Source organism: Oncorhynchus masou, chromosome 17 (assembly GCF_036934945.1).
Source record: "Oncorhynchus masou masou isolate Uvic2021 chromosome 17, UVic_Omas_1.1, whole genome shotgun sequence".
Taxonomy (NCBI): Eukaryota; Metazoa; Chordata; class Actinopteri; order Salmoniformes; family Salmonidae; genus Oncorhynchus; species Oncorhynchus masou.
This window is the reverse complement of record NC_088228.1, coordinates 38,875,224-38,898,245: the sequence shown is the minus strand read 5'-3', so window position 1 is coordinate 38,898,245 and position 23,022 is coordinate 38,875,224. Positions and strand designations below refer to the sequence as shown.

General features: G+C 42.9%; 1 protein-coding gene across 1 annotated transcript in view; it reads right to left on the bottom strand.

Annotated features, from left to right (window-relative positions):
* LOC135559009 (ski-like protein) overlaps positions 1 to 22,740 on the bottom strand; it is a 34,655-nt gene extending 11,915 nt beyond the window's left edge. Inside the window, exons 1-2 of the mRNA XM_064993309.1 lie at positions 22,618 to 22,740; positions 19,040 to 20,389 (exon numbers count right to left, since the gene is read on the bottom strand). Coding sequence (XP_064849381.1) covers positions 19,040 to 20,197 — 1,158 coding nt within the window. The 5' untranslated portion in view covers positions 20,198 to 20,389; positions 22,618 to 22,740. The remainder of the gene's footprint in view (positions 1 to 19,039; positions 20,390 to 22,617) is intronic.
* Positions 22,741 to 23,022: the final 282 nt, after the last annotated feature.

Sequence of the window (23,022 nt, the reverse complement as noted above, 5' to 3'; positions counted from 1 at the left end):
ATTAGGATTATCATCAACTAGCAGGGTTATTTATAGGATTAGGATTATCATCAACTAGCAGGGTTATTTATAGGATTAGGATTATCATCAACTAGCAGGGTTATTTATAGGATTAGGATTATCATCAACTAGCAGGGTTATTTATAGGATTAGGATTATCATCAACTAGCAGGGTTATTTATAGGATTAGGATTATCATCAACTAGCAGGGTTATTTATAGGATTAGGATTATCATCAACTAGCAGGGTTACTAATTTGACTAGGATTATCATCAACTAGCAGGGTTACTAATATGACTAGGATTATCATCAACTAGCAGGGTTATTTATAGGATTAGGATTATCATCAACTAGCAGGGTTATTTATAGGATTTGGATTATCATCAACTAGCAGGGTTATTTATAGGATTAGGATTATCATCAACTAGCAGGGTTATTTATAGGATTATCATCAACTAGCAGGGTTACTAATAGGACTAGGTTTATCATCAACTAGCAGGGTTATTTATAGGATTAGGATTATCAACTAGCAGGGTTACTAATATGAGTAGGATTATCATCAACTAGCATGGTTATTTATAGGATTAGATTATCAACTAGCGGGTTATTGTCATCAACTAGCATGGTTACTAATATGACTACGATTGTCATCAGCCTTTGCTGTTGAACAATAAAAAAAATGTTGATATGAAAACCAATAGAACATGAGAGAAATGCTCGTTTCAATGGCATATTAAGTGTTTATCAAATAATTCCTCAATATTTCTAAACTCCCATTTTGGCTAGGCTACTTTGAAACAAAGTAAGACCAGCTTCATAAAATTACACAAAATCTCCAGGTTTTAAACAATTATGTTCCTGGTAAGATAGTTTCCAAATTCTGACCGATTTTTGTGCGGTGCCTTGCGCAACAGGCATCCCCACAGCATGATGCTGCCCCCACCATGCTTTCACCCTTGGGATGTTGCCAGGTTTCCTCCCGACGTGGCACTTGGCATTCAGGCCAAACAGTTCAAGCTTGGTTTCATGCACTGTCAACTGTGGGAGCTGTATATAGACAGGTGCGCGCCTTTCCAAAGCATGTCCAATCAACTGAATTTATCACAGGTGAACTCCAAGTTGTAGAAACATCAAGGACGATCAATGGATACAGGATGCACCTGAAAAAGGGTATGTAATAGGGTATGTAATAGGTGGGGGTTCAAATAAATTATAAAACATTTCTACAATCCTGTTTTCGCTTTATCGTTACGGGGTATTGTGTGTAGATTGATGAGGGGAAAAAATATTTTAATCCATTTTAGGAAAAGAAAGACAGACATACAAAAAATTAAAAAGTTTCCTGATCTTTCTTACATCTCTCAGATGTATGGCAGACACTTCAGGAAAAAAAGTATTTTAGATGTTTGGGGGGGGGGGGGGGAATATCTGTTGTTCCATGTAGTGAATGTTATTCAATGCATTTGCATTGGCTAATAGCAGTAATGCCAAATTCATTCTTTCACCCAATAATAATATATTTTTTTATATTTAAGGAGTCTTAAAATTCTAAATCAAATAGCTAAATGATCATTGGCATGACCATCTTAAAACAATTCCATATGTTACCCTAGAACCCCCCTCCCCCGGATTAGACAGGGCTTAGACTCTAGACGGTTAAGAAGGGGCCAGGAAAAGACAGGAGCTGGTCTCTACAAGGGAGTAAAACTCTGTTTGGGTTAGCATTCTCCCTCTCCCAGACAGAGAACAAGGGAGTAAAACTCTGTTTGGGTTAGCATTCTCCCTCTCCCAGACAGAGAACAAGGGAGTAAAACTCTGTTTGGGTTAGCATTCTCCCTCTCCCAGACAGAGAAGACACACAGCCGTCAGTGGGTCCGCCCTGTCTGCAGTCTACCACATCCTGTTCCAGAGCTCACTGTTGTTAGAGCAGTATCAGAGTTCACTCTGTGTGTGTGTGTGTGTGTGTGTGTGTGTGTGTGTGTGTGTGTGTGTGTGTGTGTGTGTGTGTCTCTCTCTCTCTCTCTTGATTCTCTCTGTGCCCTAAGAAAAACATGCTGAAAGAACCCGTGTGACTGTCTGGTTAAACAAACACACAGACACACACCTGTTCCTCTGTCTCTTTCCTTCAGACACAAACACAGGAAGGAAAAACAAAAGCAGACATACATACAGATAAATATCAGTCAACACACACACACACACACACACACACACGAGAGAGAGATAAGGACAGGTTTGTTCCTGACCAGAGTTGGCTGCTGGCCTGAGGCACATTTTTCAGGCCACATGGGTACTGTCTAGACGCCTGTCATCAGTGGCAGCGTCACACACACTCCGTCTGCCCCTCCCAGCCACTCAGTCCAATCTCTCCCTTTGCAGCCATCTCCAGGCTGAAGACTAGTTTCGTCTAGTCTGCAGCCTAGTTTCGTCTAGATAATTAATTACCCAGCTGTCACTGCTTACCTCTGAGTCATCTTCAAAAACACACCCAGATAGAGAGTGAGTGGGAGGACAGGATGATGACGCACCTCACAGTAAGCACACCAGTGTGCACACAGACGTAAACAAACAGTAAAGGGACAGACAGACAGCACAGGCACCAGGGGATATTGCTTTGGGAGTACAGTAGTATTTCTCTAATGGATGTACAAACGGAGGAATTGATTCCTGTCAGTCAGAATGCCATCTGATGATGAATCTGTCATGTTGTGATGATGAGAGGAGAGAAGCAGAGGGCATGCAACAAGCAAGTAACACACACACACACACACACCCATGAGTCATCAGGCTACAGAGCTACAGGAAGCAGAGCAGTGACGGGGAGGAAGTGACCCAAGTGAAGAGGCTGGGAGCTGTGTGTGTGTGGACAGATGGCCCTGCTGACCCTCTGCCCATGGGTACCATAGCCTGTGTGTCACAGGAACCCTGATGATGCCACTACACAGAGTGTGTCACTCCCTCGAGCATGCTGATGATGGCCCCACGTCATACCTTCACAGTCCAGTAGCAACAAAGTAACGTACATTAGGGATGTGACAGATGGAGAGAAAAATCTGAATGTTTAAACAAAACATTAAAAAAAGACTGGTTCTCCACTTCGTTCATGTCGCTTGCCTTTCTCTGCCATTTCTCCAACTTAACGACAATGACGTAGTGGACTCCTTGCACATCAACTCCTATTTCTGAGTTTCAAGATTAGTTGCCGTACTTCCGGGAACACAAATACCTGCATCTTTCATAGCGAGCTAGAGAGGATCAACCACCAGGCAGAGTCAGTGCACTAGGCCCATCTATCGGCAATCAAAAGCTGCATCTCGCAATGGAATGCTGTATCTCGCAATGTCTCCCAACTTCAGTAAAGCCTATGGTCAGTGAATAAGCTAGGATACTGAGATGAGTGAGATGCAACACGACGCTCTCACACAGCATCTCCGCACAGGTTCGCTTCAGGCTGTTCACAGCCAGGGCACCAAAACAGTGGAGAAGTTGAGCCTCTAACTTCAACACTCTAAATTGTTGCAGAAATTGAACCACTACACTGTTTACTTTCTGCACCGACGTCAAAATATTTATTTTCTTCTTCTTAACGTTAAGGATCCGTTTAAACGTTCAAACCCCCAACGTGCCCAAACTATACAGGATTGAACCCCCCCTCATGTCCATGGATGACACACATGCTGTGTGTGTAGTGTCTCAGTGATGTGCAATAGGCAGTGTGTGTACTATCCGTTTATGACAACAGATACAACAGTACTGTATATTGCCTTCTCCTAAAGGCTGTGTTTTCCTCAGCTACCTCACGACTAGAGGCCTGACTGTCAGCAGTAAGGAGGGAAAACAGTTCTATTCTGGGAGCCCAAAAGGTTGGAGGAGGAGATCCTCCTGAGGTTCCTAATGACAAGAGAGGACACGGTGTAAGTGCAGCTAGCTCGCAGAAGATCCTCCGCCTCTACCGCCTCTGCTTCCAGGCTTCCTCGTGGTTTTTTTCAATAAGCCATAAGTGATGAACGAGACTTTGTAGTAAGGTAATGCGAGACGTTTGCTACTGTAACTAGCAAGCTTCAAATTCAAACACATTGGCAGCCATGTTGACATGGGAGCTACCAACCAAAATGAGGACAAACTTGCTTTCATTAAAACAAAGGACATGAGAGCAACCAGCTAGCACCACGCATACCATTAACACACACCATTACACACACAGACAGTGTGAATACCTAATCACACACAACCATGGGTGGGTGCGTCCCACGTAGCACCCTATTCAGAGCCTAAAACAAACTTTTTGGTCCACCAGCCACTGTGGCAGGTAGACAACAAGAAACAAAAAAAAACAGACAGATTTTTTAACCGACAAAATATTTTGTCATAATTACTTTTTGTTTTACATGAATGAGCATGCTTTGTAATGTTTGTTAAACAATAAATGTATTACTAGTAAGAAGTGATGTGGTATATTGATATATTTTATTTCCTTTTTTTTGGACATAATTTTCTGGAATTTTCCAAGCTGTTTAAAGGCACAGTCAATTTAGTGTATGTAAATTTCTGACCCACTGGAATTATGATACAGTGAAATAATCTGTCTGTAAACAATTGTTGGAAAAATGACTTAGGACATCTACTCTGTGCATGACACAACTGACTTGTCAAAACTATAGTTTGTTAACAAGACATTTGTGGAGTGGTTGAAAAACTAGTTTTAATGACTCCAACCTAAGTGTATGTAAACTTCCAACTTCAACTGTATTATAGGTTTAATAGTTCTGTGTGATTAGCCACCAGCGATGAAACTAAATGACAGAAACACTTTGAAAACAGCTACTGCTTCATTCATTTCGCTAGAATTTGTGCTCATACTTGACTGCGAATTAAATGCTTGCGCTGTGGAGCCCTGACCACGCACCAACGTGGCTGGCAAAATATACATATTACCTGCCAATTCCAAAACCTACCGACATTTGGCAGGTCGCGGGTGTTGATTTTAGACCCTGACCCTATTCCCTTCATAGTGCTCTCCTTTTCACCAGACCCTAATGGGTCAAAAGTAGTGCACTATAAAAGGCATTATTTATTTAGGATGCACGTCATGGCTTCCCCATGGAAATGACAGCCATTACAGAACCTGCTGCAGATATAGAAGTAGTAAAGGGGAGCGAAGAGGATTCCTTTCATGGAATATGGTCTTTTCCCTCGTCATACGTTTGCATCATGTACAATGGAGATGGTGGAAGGAGAGAAGGATGGAGAAAAGAGATGTACAGAGACTAGAGTATGTGCAGTTCTAATATGTTCCTGTGTGTGTGTGTGTGTGTGTGTGTGTGTGTGTGTGTGTGTGTACACATCCCTCTGGTTGCTCTGGGAGACTAGACACTGGGCAGCTAATCTTCTCATTGGTCAATGTATTTATGTACTACTAGCACTAAAAGGCACCCTATTCTCTATATAGTGCACTACTTTTTGATCGATAAGACTGTATATAGAAAATAGGGTACCATTTGGGACACAACCCTGGTTCCATGCTAACAACCTCGTCTCCATGTTCTCCTCTCGATCCTCCCACCTTCCTCTATGTTGTTGGAGCCAGCTCTGTCTATCGGTCGCCTTTAGGTAGTGAGACAAGGGAACAGGCGTGTTTGTGTGTGTTTAGTCTGCTGCCTGACTGGCTGGTTGGCTCTGGGCTGGAGTGCGTATGAAGCAAGCTGCAGTTAGAGAACCCCTTCCCCCTCCCCCTGACAGGGCCCCTCACTGACAGAAACAACAGGGCAGGAGCATAGCTCTATGGAGAGAAGTGAACTTTCCCTAGTAATTCTACAGCGCATTTCCATACAGGATTTACCTCAGTGTATTACCCAAGCTCTATCGAAACACAATTTCCCTAGTACAACATAAGGGTGTGTACTAGGGGTGTAACGGTACACTTACCGTACCATTCAGACCGTGAACCTGAACGAATACAATAAAAACAAATGTACAAAATGAAACACTAGGCTAGGCAATAAAACACTAGGTAACAGGCTATGCCTCGAAGTAAATCTGAGCTGAAAACACATTTCAGGTTATTCCATTAAAACTAGAGCCTATGCGCACGTCCTATTCAAAACTATAATCTTAATTGGCACATTTCAAACTGTCCTTTTGTGAGGCGCAGCCGAGAACTCGTTCTGTGCGACGGTGAGTGGTGGGGTCGATAAACCAGGAGGATCCTCAAATCAGCATTTAAACCAACAGTTTGGGAAAATGTTGGCTTCCCAGTAGATTAAAACGGTGATGGACAGATTTGTGGATAAAATGTTAACAGCATGTCGCCACGCTCAATGAGAATAGCCTATGCAGCTGCCAATACCTCCAATATGTTGACACATTTACGCTGACGTCCCCCCCAGTATACCAGAGAAAGACGGAAACACAAAAAAACAGCGTTCTCCCCTCTGCATTCAAGCAGCACTTGGCAGCTGATTCTGACCGGGCCAAAGAAATTAAAGGAGTGATAGGTAGGCGGTTTGTATATCTACAGTCTCTGGTTTAGAGAGTGCACATCTGGCATGGTCAGTGCAATCCTGGATCGCCCCTACCCTGAACCCTAACCTCTACCCTTACCCTTCCCTAACCATTTTAAATGGCAAATTCAAGGATACCGGATTGCACGGATCCATCTGGCACTGAAGGAAGCAGTGTCATGGTGCGTTCGTAGCCAAGTGGAAAGTGGGAATTTACCACATACAACTGGGAAAAATCCACTTTAAAGGCCCTCAAACTGGTAATTACTAGTGGGAAACTTGTCTTTCATCCTGAGCACCCACTTCTCCCACATGGTGACCTTTGACATCACCTACTAAGAAAATGGCCTCCAACAGCATTTTCGGCAGTTAAATGCAACAAAACATTATTTATAAAAAAGCAATCAATTAATGGGTTTTTTTAATACTAAAATTTGTTTACAAGCATGATAGCTGTACTTTTTGTTTATGGTTGACGGTTTGTTGGCCATTAACCAATCGGCATTTCTCAATGAGTTCAAAATCACATGAACGCATCCAACTGGTACTTACAACTTCACAACTGGTAAATTCCCACCTCCCACATGGCTACAAACACAGCATCAGAGTGGAAACTTGAGGCACATAATAACAATCAGGGTCTCAACAGACAACGCAAGACACATCGTGACTGCGTAAAATTGTCAATAGCATTTCATTTCCCAGCTGTACCGAAACGTGACCCAAAAACAGCAATACGTACTGAACCATGGTTTTGATGAACCATTACACACCAAGTGTATACAATAGTGTAACAACTGGTGTTACAGTCAAAAAACATAATTCTTTCCCTAAAATAAATAAAAACAGGGGGGAAAAGAGGAAAAAAGACTAACACATCCACATGGGGGAGGGGCGAGAGAAAGAGGCTGGGAGCGAGAGGGAGACATAGGGAGGAGTCCAGCTCTAGCGTGTGATTGGCTGAACATGAGGGTTGTAACAGGCTGAGTATTTTGTTCAGACAAGGTCTTGTGAGGTTAGTCTCCCCCTGGACAAGGAGAAGAAGAGAGCAGAGGAGCGAGGAGGGGGAGGAAAGAAGAGGGAGAGGAGAGCAGGGTTCATACACATGTTGACAGATGGAATTTCATGACTTTTCCGTGACTTCTCCATGACTTTTAACCAAATTTCCATGATCAACAATTGGCAGCGTCTCTATGTATTTACAAAAAAAGTAAGCGTATTGTGGTAACAACACTGGGAGGCTGCTCTCTGATGCCATGTACCATCTCCTGTCGTTGTTGTTAGTCAACTGTATAACACACACACACACACGTGGTCAACCCTAAGGCTGGAGACCTACTGGGTGTGCAGGCTTTTGATCAAGCCCTGCTCAAACACATCAGAGACAGTTTACGAAGGTCCCGTTGAGCAGCTCATTTTGAAAATGTGGTTTGTTCGAGGGGAACTGTAATAAAAGCTTGCACGCCCCTTCGCTCTCCTGAAGGACGGTTGACCAACCTTGATGTAAAATGTGGTTTGTTCGAGGGGAACTGTAATAAAAGCTTGCACGCCCCTTCGCTCTCCTGAAGGACGGTTGACCAACCTTGATGTAAAATGTGGTTTGTTCGAGGGGAACTGCAATAAAAGCTTGCACGCCCCTTCGCTCTCCTGAAGGACGGTTGACCAACCTTGATGTAAAATGTGGTTTGTTCGAGGGAACTGTAATAAAAGCTTGCACGCCCCTTCGCTCTCCTGAAGGACGGTTGACCAACCTTGATGTAAAATGTGGTTTGTTCGAGGGAACTGTAATAAAAGCTTGCACGCCCCTTCGCTCTCCTGAAGGACGGTTGACCAACCTTGATGTAAAATGTGGTTTGTTCGAGGGAACTGTAATAAAAGCTTGCACGCCCCTTCGCTCTCCTGAAGGACGGTTGACCAACCTTGATGTAAAATGTGGTTTGTTCGAGGGGAACTGTAATAAAAGCTTGCACGCCCCTTCGCTCTCCTGAAGGACGGTTGACCAACCTTGATGTAAAATGTGGTTTGTTCGAGGGAACTGTAATAAAAGCTTGCACGCCCCTTCGCTCTCCTGAAGGACGGTTGACCAACCTTGATGTAAAATGTGGTTTGTTCGAGGGGAACTGTAATAAAAGCTTGCACGCCCCTTCGCTCTCCTGAAGGACGGTTGACCAACCTTGATGTAAAATGTGGTTTGTTCGAGGGGAACTGTAATAAAAGCTTGCACGCCCCTTCGCTCTCCTGAAGGACGGTTGACCAACCTTGATGTGTCCAAACCTTGACTGGCACTGTACAACTACTCATTCAAGGGTTTCTTTACTTTACTATTGTCTACATTGTAGAATAATAGTGAAGACTCTCAAAACTATGAAATAACACACATGGAATCACGTAGTAACCAAAAAAAAAAAAAAGTGTTAAACAATTCAAAATATATTTGATATTCTTTGAAGTAGTCACCCTCTGCCTTGATGACAGCTTTGCACGCTCTTGTCCGACTGTCTGTCTCTCCTTGAGGAACAGCCTACACATCTCAAACACATGCGGGTGATGCGCACAACCAGACGGGCTAATGTGTCATTCAGATCCTGGCTGATGTTGATTTTTATTTGATTGCTAAAATATTTAAAAACTTTGCCTAAATAACTGATATTAACAGAAATTAAATGAATTTCCATTACTTTTCAGATTTGATCATTTTCCAAAACTTCTCCAGGCTTGGAAAACACCATTTTAAAATTCCATCACTTTTCCATGCGTTCCATGACCGTACAAACGCTGGGAATATAGTGGGAGACGTGGGGGTAAAGCGGCTTTATAACATACTGCATGAGGGTTTTGCATGCCTGAGCCGTGCGTAGAGCGAAAGAGAGAGTCCGAAACAAGAGAGTGGTCTGCTGAGTTATGTAAGCATCAACTTATCGTCTAGTTTCAATGCTTATTTTGCTACGATCTTCTAATTGGGCCCTCAGGGATGTTGACTGTTTAAAATGTAAAAAATGTGGCGGGGCAGGGCTCCAGACACAAAGTGGGAAAGTCTGTTCTGTTCAAGAAATCTGCAGAGTAGAATGCTCTAGTCTAGAATGATTTGGAAGAGACAGACAAGTGACCCCCACTCCTATAATTCCAAAGCCCTCAAATGCCATGAGGTGCCATAGAGAAGAGTCCCCTCAGCCAGCTGGCCCTGAAGCTAAGTTCACTAACCACTACCAATCCAATAAAGCCTCAGGACAGCACTCAGAAAATCAGGCCCAACCAAATTATCACAAAGCAATATATCACCTATTGGAAAGACACAAAAAAAAATGGTCGAACCTCCATGCTATTTGGTACAGAATAGAAAATTGAGAAAAACATTAACTATGTACAGACTCAATAGAAACAGGCCATCACAGCAGATCTGGCTACCCAGAGAGGACAGGTTGTGCCCACTCTGCCCTCAGAGGTCGAGAGAGAGAGAGCTGCGAGAACTACACAGACCTAGTGGCAATCTTTTTTCTTCCCCAAAATTGAAAACAAATCCAACGATTTTTAAACAAAATCTGAAAAACCCCTTTTTGCCATATTAGTTGCAAATGATGTAGCTCCCTGAATACTGACACACAGGTAGGGACAACCAGCAGAATGACAAACCACAGTAATAACATTTCTACATGTGTTTTTCTCACCATTTCATTATTGTCCTCATTCATTTCTTATTGCATTGTCCTGTTAATTGCTACTGAGTATTATCATTTTTCCTATTATCAATCTGCATCCTCATTGATTTGATATGTGTGTATATTTGCTTTGGCAATGTATGTGGTAACACTTTCCATGCCAATAAAGCCAATTGATTAGAGAGCGAGAGAGAGAACTTGAGAGAGCACGTGAGACAGAAGGCAGGTCTGGTCTGTGGTAATGAAGTCACTGGTGTGTAAATAGCCAATAGAGGAAGCATAGAGAAGCAGCTGTCTGAACAGCAGTCATCGTCGTCTAGGACCTGCCGACACAGACACGCACAGGGAGTGTTGTCTGTCTACCACAGCTGACATGGTGCCAGGGCTAGAACTACAGGGATGGATTGGTATACTCTTCTGGACAACTCTCAGGCACACAGACAGACATGTAAATGTCCCCAGCCTCACACACTATCCTAAGAAGTACGTCACAAAGTGTTTTTCCTAATCTGAGTGTGTGTATATCAGGACACTGTGTCCCTCCAGACAGTCTAGCAGGTATTTCACAACCAGGCCAAGGAGGAGTCACACACTGGGAATTTCTGCTTTCCTCTAATCAGGGAACAGAGACAAGACGCCTCCCAACATAGATGACGCCACCCTATCAATCTGTGTGCGTGCGTGTCTGTCCGAGAGGGAAGTACAAGCTGCTGGTCATCCCCGCAGGCTCATTACATCGTTGTTTTAGACGCCAAACACACAAACACTGTAAAGAGCCGCCAGTTATAGTCATCTGTTGTAGCATCTGTCTGTTGTCTCACCAACATCTCGGTTGACACTATCATTACTAGAGAACGACTGATAATTGGTCATCCTAACCCAACGGGTAACCACAACCTGAAGGTGTTCCTAATGTTTTGTACACTTAGTGTATGTGTATTAAAAGAAGGAAAACTTTTGTATTTGGTCCCGTATTTCTAGCACACAATGACTACATCTAGCTTGGGACTCTACAAATGTGTTGGATGCATTTTCTGTTTTGGTTGCGCTTCTGATTATTTTGTGCCCAATAGAAATGAATGGTAAATAGAAATGAATGGTAAATAATGTAGTGTGTCATTTTGGAGTCAATGTTACTGTAAATAAGAATAGAATATGTTTCTAAAAACATTTACATTAATATGGACGGTAAGTCCTGAATGAATCGTGAACAATGATGAGTGAGAGAGTCACAGACGCTCAAATGCCATACCAAGACATGCTAACCTCACCATTACAATAACAGGGGAGGTTAGCATTTTATATCATACCCCCAAGACATGCTAACCTCACCATTACAATAACAGGGGAGGTTAGCATTTTATATCATACCCCCAAGACATGCTAACCTCACCATTACAATAACAGGGGAGGTTAGCATTTTATATCATACCCCCAAGACATGCTAACATCTCACCATTACAATAACAGGGGAGGTTAGCATTTTATATCATACCTCCAAGACATGCTAGCCTCTCACCATTACAATAACAGGGGAGGTTAGCATTTTATATCATACCTCCAAGACATGCTAGCCTCTCACCATTACAATAACAGGGGAGGTTAGCATTTTATATCATACCCCAAGACATGCTAACCTCTTACCATTACAATAACAGGGGAGGTTAGCATTTTATATCATACCCCCAAGACATGCTAACCTCACCATTACAATAACAGGGGAGGTTAGCATTTTATATCATACCCCCAAGACATGCTAACCTCACCATTACAATAACAGGGGAGGTTAGCATTTTATATCATACCCCAAGACATGCTAGCCTCTCACCATTACAATAACAGGGGAGGTTAGCATTTTATATCATACCCCCAAGACATGCTAACCTCTCACCATTACAATAACAGGGGAGGATAGCATTTTATATCATACACCCAAGACATGCTAACCTCTCACCATTACAATAACAGGGGAGGTTAGCATTTTATATCATACCCCCAAGACATGCTAACCTCTCACCATTACAATAACAGGGGAGGTTAGCATTTTATATCATACCCCCAAGACATGCTAACCTCACCATTACAATAACAGGGGAGGTTAGCATTTTATATCATACCCCCAAGACATGCTAACCTCACCATTACTATAACAGGGGAGGTTAGCATTTTATATCATACCCCCAAGACATGCTAACCTCACCATTACAATAACAGGGGAGGTTAGCATTTTATATCATACCCCCAAGACATGCTAACCTCACCATTACAATAACAGGGGAGGTTAGCATTTTATATCATACCCCCAAGACATGCTAACCTCACCATTACAATAACAGGGGAGGTTAGCATTTTATATCATACCCCCAAGACATGCTAACCTCACCATTACAATAACAGGGGAGGTTAGCATTTTATATCATACCCCCAAGACATGCTAACCTCTCACCATTACAATAACAGGGGAGGTTAGCATTTTATATCATACACCCAAGACATGCTAACCTCTCACCATTACAATAACAGGGGAGGTTAGCATTTTATATCATACCCCCAAGACATGCTAACCTCACCATTACAATAACAGGGGAGGTTAGCATTTTATATCATACCCCAAGACATGCTAACCTCACCATTACAATAACAGGGGAGGTTAGCATTTTATATCATACCCCCAAGACATGCTAACCTCACCATTACAATAACAGGGGAGGTTAGCATTTTATATCATACCCCAAAGACATGCTAACCTCACCATTACAATAACAGGGGAGGTTAGCATTTTTTTGGGGGGGGGGGGTATGATATTTATGCCTCAAACTTCCTCACTCATTATTTATGATTCATTCAAGAAGTTAAATCTGCTTTGTATTTTGTTTCCTTGCCATGAGTCTCGCGATACTGGTATCGTCCAGGCCGTAGCGAACAGCCACAAAAAAACACAGACAAACACCTAAACTAACAAAAACATCACAAAATCTCATCATAATATATGCACGAACCGCTGACTGGATAGCATGTGACAGGCTTACCTAACCAGTCAGTGGTAGGCTACATGATACACCATAAGGTACGTGTGTGATTAGTCTGCTCTGTGGTGGAGACGTGTCTGCGTGACTGAGTGGCCCCAGGTCGATCTGTCTGACTCTCTCAGACGAAAGTAAGACAAGCCGAGGAGCGAGGGAGGAGAGGGAAAGAGAAAAGGGGGGGGTAGGAATGTGGTTTGGGCACTAGACACCAGACAGTATTTCCGGCAGAATCACGCACACCCGTCAAACACACAGGGAGGGGGAGGCTGGGGCTTGTCTCTCTCCTCACGCTCTTTCTCTCTCTTTCTGCCAAACACAAAACACAGCGGACAGGGAGTGCCAAATGACTGTACAGCAGGTAGTGTTCTCACACCTGTCTGCGCGCGCACACACACACACAGAGAGAAACTAAAGCCCGTCTGCTCCGAGTCCATAGTCTCTTATTTACCCCATATATGTGCCAGGCGGCTACAGTGAAGACAAATTACTCGGCCTAGAAAACACCAATTAAAGTCAGTGTTTATCTCAGCAATACAAAACTGAGCCTACGTCCCAAATGGCACCCTATTCCAAAGATAATGCGCTACTTCTGATCAGACTTATGGGTCCTGGTTAAAAGTAGTGCACAATATAGAGAATAGAGTGCCATTTGGGACGCACATAATAGTCCAGTTTTGTCAAGAAGAAAACATGAGACATGGATGTGAACCAGTCAATGGAAGGGAACCAATCTATAGCTTTTCGTGTTTTCAGCTATAAAAACAAAAGAGAGTCGCACACTCCATATATATGTATAAACTCCAAGTAAGTTATTGAGTAAAAGAACCAACGTGTCAGGATCCCTGCCTTCCTCAGGGTGTCTGACATTTCTATAGGTCCCAGCCTGTGCAATGCTCTCTCTCCCACTGTCACTTTCTTTTTTGTAAGAATGACGGAAAGAAAAAAAAAAACATCAAAACCCCCCATGCTCTGTAGAAGCCTCCCTTGGGTTCTGGTCTTTAGTGGAAAGCACTGGTGGTGGTGGTGATGCAACATGGGCATTCCCCCATGCAAGGGCTTGGGTTGCCTGTTTCTGTGCACTTCCAGCTAAGTGGTACAAAAAAAGATCAAAGGATGGTTTCCCGGAAACATCTTAAGCCTCGTCCCCGTTGCGAAGACATTAAAACATAATTCAACAATAGATTTTTTTTATTGAACTATATGAAAAACTTAAATGCAATGAACTTATAAAAAATACAAATGTTTTTTTTTTTTTTATATTTAACTAGACAAGTCAGTGAAGAACAAATTCTTATTTACAATGACGGCCTAGGAACAGTGGGTTAACTGCCTTGTTCAGGGTCAGAACAACAGATGTTTACCTTGTCAGCTCGGGGACTCGATCTAGCAACGTTTCGGTTACTGGCCCAACGCTAAAACCACTAGGCTACTTGCCAACCCAAGATAATTTGCCCAAGATAATCATAAGACATGAACAAAATGAACCAGTGATTCGTATTTTCCTGCAAGTTTCTGAAATATAACACAAATGCCCACTTTGTGTAGCTGCCAGTGATGATGCTAATCATAACCTTCTGGTAGAGATGGAACAGCTTTCCCAAAAACCACCTGAATTAAATGTTAACTACAAAGTAGCCTATGCCTACATGGCAGAATGATGATTCTTTGCATAAATCCAGTGTCCATATGTTTTGCCAACTCTGCAATCACATGAGCGCTACAGAAAAATGGCTAACCAAACAACGGTCTCCTGCATGGTAAATGTAACTAGACATTCCTTCATTTTTTTCAAGACCTCAAAAGTCTCCTGATGTGTTTTAAGTATTGTTGTGAACTAAAAACATAAAATTGAGTTGTTTTACATTAAAAATGAGTGGTTTTGAGAGCAAAAAACAGGTGAAACTGTAACCAGTAAAAAAAAAAAAAAAAAATTAATAGGGCCCTAAACTAGGGTTGGGCGGTATACCCTATTATTTCTATATACACACACACACCGGTATTTAGGGGTCTAAAGGGTTCACCAAACCCACAGTTCAGTATGTATTGCGGTTTGGAATCACAGCTCGGTTACAGGGGTAAATTAAATGCCAACAGTTACTGTAGTTACTAGTCACTTGTGTGACTGTCATAAAGGCGGCTTGTTTGTAGTACGGTACTTCTCATCTCCCACTGCGGGGTCATTTGATGTATTCATTCGGGTTCGCAGTGCGAACCGAACCGAGGTCCCAGTACCGAATGGTTCAACAATAGGTGTACCGTTACACCACTACTGGTATTGATGCATAAACAGATTTGGGTTTTTAATTTACCATATAACAGTATTTCAATGTTTGGTTTGTTAAATGTGATACGCAACTCCGGCGAGTTTAATGTCCGTTTTTATAGTTTGCAACATGCAAGTCATCGCTCTCCCTGTCCTCCTGTATACAAAAATGTGTTCAAAGTGCTGTCCGCTATATTCCAACTACCGAATTACAAGAATCCGTGTATGTCCATGATTCCAACAGTTCACCAATAAACTAGGCCTAGAGTATTTGCCCATATCCATTATGGAGGCCAACGTGGCACAGTGTGGAAAATATTTAAAAAGGGCAGGAAATGCAGAAATGTATGAAAAATGCTGAATTTTTTAGGGGGTTGAGGTTAGATTGAACAGTAGAAAACAATCAGAATGGAGCAAGCCATACTGAAATCACTTATATAGGTGTTGCCACTCTAGGGTACTGAACAACTCATTTTTAGAATTCTATTATTCAAAAACATAAAATACTGTCATAAATTTGAATCATGATATGAAAATTAGGCCATTACTGCCCAGCCCTACCCTGAACTAAGAACCATTCAACGTATATATATTATATATATATTAATTGAGAATCTACATTGAGAATGCTTCTTAGTTTAGGGTAGTGCTGGGTAATATGGCCTAAATTTCATATCAAGATATTTTTCAAATTTATGACAGTTCACCGATATATCGATGAACATATGGGAATCGGCTGATATTAGCTAAAAATGCCAACATCAGTATCGGCCAGATGTCTAGTGTAACGCCGATGTTAAAAACCGATGTCAAAGCTACCGTGCAATGACACCACGTAAAATTGTGCGCTACATGAGCAACACAGCATTCCTAACCTAGCCCACAATGGTTGCTGTGTGGATCGAGCAGTCAACAAATCGAGCAGTCATTTGAAAAAGTACGAATATTTCAGCAAGACTACTCAAAGGCGAAATACATTAAAGCCGAGATAATGGAATTCATCCCCTTGACAATCAACTGTTCTCTGTCGTGGGTGATGTTTGCGTTCGCCGACTGAACGAGCACCGGTACCACATTACTAAGTGCACTATTTTTCAGATGTTGCCCTACCGGAGTTACACAGTAATAGCGACGCTGCTATTAGCTTCATGACATACATACTATGGAACGCAGTTTGGGTCTTTGCATATCAAAAAAGATACAGTAGCACTGTCAATGCTGTACAAGAAAAAGTCTGCAAACAAGCAAACACCGGCCAAGAACGATGAGTTTACAATACCTCGTTGGTATTAGAGCATAATTTGTTTGACCCCAACTTCTGGGGTAGATAGATTAAGCTTGGTACCTAGCTAGCACCAATACAACCAGCCTGAAAACAATGACCATTAGAAACTGAAGTTATTTTCATTATTCTTAGCAATGATTTAGGAATCCTTGTAAGTAAGTATTAGCTAGGTTGCCACTTGTTGTTTACCTATTGAAATTGAACTTCAGTTTATGAAAATAAATAGCTAACCAGCTACTTAACCCTGTTTCCCAAAGCTAACGTTATAAGCAGCCAGCTAGCTTCATCTGGCTAGTGAGGCTCGACTCGACCGGATTATCTGTTAAGAAGCTAGCCAAAATAAGGATTAGGCAAAATAGTGGAATTTGTGGGTCGCGGTCAAAATAAATATATTTATGCCATACTTTTATTTTGAAGGCTCACCGCAAAGTCCACTATTGCAGCAAATCCTTATTGTGACTAGCTTCACAAAGATGGGTCTGACCACCATTAATCAAATGTCTTATAAATTAGGGTTATTTTAGATGATGACACCTAGCTAAATAGTTAGCTAGCTAACTATAGCTACTGAAACAGATTGTCGTTTTGCTATGTTTTTGGGGAAGAAGATTGTTTGCATCCATTAGCAAGCTAGCTTTTTTAAATGACCAGCACTGTAGGTGCGCGAGACAACTTTACCAGCGTCATAACATATGTATCGATGAATCCCTGTAACATGTTGATTACACTATCACTCGTATTTCATGTGTAATAACTATGTAAAACATGTATGAACGCGTTAAATTATTATGTGACGTGCAGTCAATAAGCTCATTTGAATCTTTTTTTGACAAGCAAAGACCCAAACGGCGTTCCATAGAAATCCTGGTTGAGAATGAAAAAAACTGAACAATGAAACAGCACAGCAAGTAAGTGAAAGAAATAAGTTTTGATTGTTTTACTGGTAATGGGGACATACGTAAATGCCAACAAAATACCTTTTTGGTCAGTGTGGTGTGTGTGTGTGTGTATAACCTTTATTTAACTAGGCAAGAAGGTTAAGAACAAATTCTTATTTACAATGACGGCACGGACGATGCTGGGCCAAGTGTGCGCTGCACCGTGGGACTCCCAATCACGGATGTGATACAGCCTGGATTCGAACCAGGGACTGTAGTGACGCCTCTTGCACTGAGATGACGTGCCTTCGACCAATGCGTTCATGTGCGTGTGTTAACTATTTAACTGTACTAGCTGCCTTCTAGAAGCTTAAAAAGGCAGCTAAAATTATATATATTGGGTATTGGTATCGTTTTTTTGGCAAAGAAAATATCTGATATCGGTCAAATATATATACAGTGGGGCAAAAAAGTATTTAGTCAGCCACCAATTGTGCAAGTTCTCCCACTTAAAAAGATGAGAGGCCTGTAATTTATCATCGTGCACTTCAACTATGACAGACAAAATGAGAAAAAAAATCTAGAAAATCACATTGTAGGATTTTTAATGAATTTATTTGCAAATTTCCTCATTTTGTCTGTCATAGCTGAAGTGTACCTATGATGAAAATTACAGGCCTCTCATCTTTTTAAGTGGGAGAACTTGCACAATTGGTAGCTGTCTAAATACTTTTTGCACCACTATGTATGTATGTATGTGTGTGTGTGTGTGTGTGTGTGTGTGTGTGTGTATATATATATATATATATATATATATATATATATATATATACATACATACATACATACATACATACATACAATTTTTTTTTATTTTTTTAACAATCCCTAAAATTATCAATTAACTAAATTACTTAAAAAGTAATTTAAATATGGAAGGGTGAAGCGGGGTGGATGCAATGGATGCAAATTGTCAGCCCATCCATTCAAGCCCAGAGGTCTGTGAGAGAGTCCACTAGTTCGGTTAGTGTTGTGGCCTATTGTCTAGTGATGGTTCTAGTGACCTCCAGCTGACCTGGAAGACAAATGATGCCCTTCCCCGTGACACACACACACACAGAGAGAGAGAGACCAGCTGGTCAGTGGTCATCCTGTCCGCCCCTGCTCAAAATCAGTTTATTGATCACGTACACGAATTTGCATATGTTATCGCAGGTGCAGCGAAATGCTCGGATCTACTACACTACAGCCAGCAGGAGGGGTAACACCTGTCCCCTGTCTTACACACACACCTAATGAAACCCATAGTTGGGGGCTGGCTTCTAGAGACTCAATAGATACCATTTAGTGGTAGTTATATCGACAGTGCAACCAAACGAACTCATAAAAAAAATTTAAAGTCTGACACACAATAAGAGAATCAGTGCTTACTTTGTCAGTGGTCCTGTTGTAGTGGAACTTGTCCTTCATGTCCTCTAGCAGCAGTTTGAGCTGCGGCTCCTCAGGCATTCCCATATACTTCCTCCCCAGCTGCAGGTAGCACGGCCACTTGGCAGAGTCAAAGCCCCAGTGACAGGTCCTCTTGTCCGGGGACTTGTGTGAGTGCATCACAAACTTCTGCGGTGAGAAAAGCAGCTGGCACTCCACGCACTGTACACAGGGCGCCTCAGGCTGTGTGTAGAACTGGGGTACAAACAGACCCTGGCATTTCCCTAGACACTGGTGCTCCACCTGGAAGCTAGACTCTGTCTCCTTTAGGAGCCCCTGGCCGGGCCGCTTGGTGCTGGGGTCAGAGGGCAGGGCAGCCCCCGGGCGGAGCAAGGCGTTGCAGAGGCGCTGGGCGTCGGTAAGGGTGATGAGGCCGCAAGACGGGGCATTGAAGGGTAAAATACCCAGCACCTTGAGGATGTGGAGCTGTTCACCGTCGCAGCGCGAGCAGTACACGTAGAGTTCGTCGCACACCGCATTGATCTGCTGCAAGGAGAAGTCGCGGAGCACCGAGTTGAGCACCTGGGGGAGGCAGAGGCGTTTCTCCCCACCGACAGCAAAGCAGGAGATGGATTCACCCTCTAGAAGGGAGTGGCTTAATTCTGTGGAGCTGTCGCTGGGCACCAAGAGGGGCCCACCTCCTAGGACTGGTGGGGAGGGTAGAGGGGCCACGCTGGGGCAGGAATCAGGGCTGACCTCGGGGGAGGCGTCGTGGCCGGAGCGGGCTGAGAAGGCTGCTGGGCCCCCCAGAGAGCTTTGGCTGCTGAGGGTGAAGGCAGCCAGTGTGTGTTTCAGCCCAGGACTGAGATCCAGGGCCTTGGCTCCACATACCTGGAGCTCCCCTCTAGTGTCCATCTCTATGGATCTATCCATGCCTCTATCTGCCTCCCGGTGCTGGGTGTGCTCCTCCCCAGACTCCCTCTTCACCTTGGGGGTCTGCGGCAGGGTGTCTAGGCTGCGTCGCTTCAGGTTCATCTCAGCCATCAGCCTCTTCTTGATGGGCGCGTCCTCTAGCCTCTCTCGGTACAGCCGCTTCATGTTGCCCTTGAACGAGGTCAGATCTTTGAATGAGGTTTTCAGACTCGTCTGAGTACTGGCCATGTCGGCGTTGATAGAGGTCCGTTTCGTTCCAATACCACCTTCACTTGGATTTATAGAACCCTTTGAGTTAACGTGGGTTTTGTTAGTTTGTTTTATTCTCGTTTCAAATGTTCCAGATCTTCTGGTGTTCAGAAAGGTACATGGTGGAGACTGCTGTGTTTCTGTTCAGATTGTTGTCTGCATGTCTGCTTCCTGTAGGGGACGAGAGGTGGGGGAGTGGGGGAGTGGAATGGTTCAGGCGTTAACACAAACCGAAGGGAGAACATTTTAATTTTTCTCCCTAGTAAAACTCAAAATATGTTAAGCCTGCATGTAGCATTTTTCATGTCAACTGAAAGGATTTGTCTCAGTAGAAGACTATCCCATCAGATGCGTTTTTCTCTGAGCATAAAATAACGTTGAAGGTGTTTACATGTTTTATGGAGGCTATCCTGGTTGGGGGTTGAGTGGCTCAATAGACCCATTGGGGGCCAAATGGCTATATACCATACCTCACCACCCAAACATCTGCCCATTCAGCCCTTGTCATTGAACCCCATGGGGCAATGACAAGTTTTCACCCACCACACCATTTCATTGCCAACAGAAAGTGCTAGTTTTGTCAAGTAAAACCAACCAGGTGGCCAGGCAACCAACAACTAGTTTCACGCATTTCTCTCTGGCCTTCTTTCAGTCACTAGAAACTGTGACAAAAAAAGTTCACACTTGGTGTAGCCTAGGTAATCAAATTAACAATTTGCCCAAATGGCTGTAAATTGACCAAATAGCTAGCCACCCCAACCCCACCAGTTGTTGGCTTGAGGACAGCAAGCAGGACGTCTGCTCTGCTGGTAACCCCACGCTGACCCCATCAACTATGTGAAAACAATTGATAAAGGAGTATAAAGGCTCTCATTCAACCGGTTCAATTGTTATCGAAGCGTGACATGGAATGGATGTTGAAGAGGTATCTTCCCTATGCAGCTAGATTCCGGGGCATTTACACTGCATCAATTCAAATAAATAAAAAACTGTTCATACCTTGCTACATCTATAAACGACGGTTTTATTAACAGGAAATTGTACTGTGATCCAATTTTAGAAAAGTGTACATATGTGGCTACAACATTTCACTGGGAACCCTCAACATTGGGCGGTGTAAACAACCACCCTCCAATAAAGCTACAATCGTATTTGCTTGTGGGTGATCAATGTATTTTACACTGCAATATCATCCATTTAAAATCGGCTGCCAAATACAAAATGGGGTTAAATGTGATATATATATATATAAAACAAATGAAAAGAGACTATACATGCGTTTAGGCAGTTCAGATGTAGCTGTGTGCGGACTACAGCGACAACACTAACGCGTTAGCTAGATTATACCAGAACCAGCACTGACCTCCATGCAGTAATTACAATAAATACACCGCCGCCAGATCTTTCCACCAAAGCTAGCACTATCCGGGTACAAAAAGTCGGACCACAGAGCAGGCTTTGGTCGCAGTAATAATTACATTACTATCAATGCAAGGAGGTATGCGGCGATGCAAGCTTCACCACCCGTGATTCCTGCGTGGATTTACAACCAAAACTGACATTGTCCCCACGCAACAAAATAAGAGTTCCGCCTAAGAAAGGTCTTTAGATCATATTAATATTCGAACAAATCTAACTATTTCTCCAGAAAATATCGCTGAGATTCCATTGCTGTCGTTTTCCCTCCATCTCGAGCAGTGTCACCCCCTTCTTCGTAGCTAGCAAGGACACCGCGCACAGCCTGCGCTCTGTTCCATTCCTCTGGCTCGCCACGGTGGCACCGGTATGCAGACAGCACTGATAATGACGTTCACTGGCTCAACTACCGTCTGAGACTGGACGGTCTATCGACCTAGTTAGCTACCTGTAATTTCCAGCTAACATTAGCTAAACGTAGAACCAAATACCCGGCTTGTAGCAGCAAGTTGAGCCGACATGAGAATTAACTGGCAAATGCGGCTGTGTGGTGTATTTCACATCTCGATAAATACTTGTCTTGAAGGAAATAAAACATAAAATAGCGAATATATTGAGTATCAAATGTAAGGAAACCAATAACGTTACAATGATTATGGCAACACATCTGAGGACCGCGTAACAGAAAACAGAGAAAGACAATTCGATAGCTCGAATTAGCATTGCTTTAGCTACAAAAATGTACTACATTATACCCGAGCTGGGGAAAGGGATTAGCCAGGTTAGGTTAGCATAGCCACTACTGTTACACACCCTGCGCTGTATGAAGCCATAGCAAACTAGCCTAGGTTAGTTAACAATTAGCGAACGCTTGTTAAACCCTTAAAGCATGCCACCATTTCGGTAAACCGTCAAAATAATCCAACACCCGATACATCACATTACCCATTTCATCATGTACATAGAAGCAAATAAGGACGTACCGATTAAAAAGACTGAGTGAGATCGTTTCGGCTCCTCTTCTCTCGGTTCTCCTCTGTAATACCGAGCGTCAACAAGATGCAGCTAGAAACCACTACATCTAGAGCCCCCGCAACGTCACATCACTAACGGAGATACGTCAGCCAGACTCGAATTGGGCACGTCACGGAAACAGTGTGCAGGGGTGTCTGTCTCGCAGTCTGGTTGGTTTGTGTTGCCTTCATCTGCAGTGGACAGGGAGAGAATGTTGCGCTCTCTCACCGGCCATAACTATTTGTTTTGTTTCCCATTCGTTTTGTCAGTGATGTCCAGACCTGTAAAATATTTAAATAGGTTACATATTAGTCAAGGTGTGTGTTCTTTTCAAATGCCCAACTATTAATAATATGTTTTATTTGAAACAATTC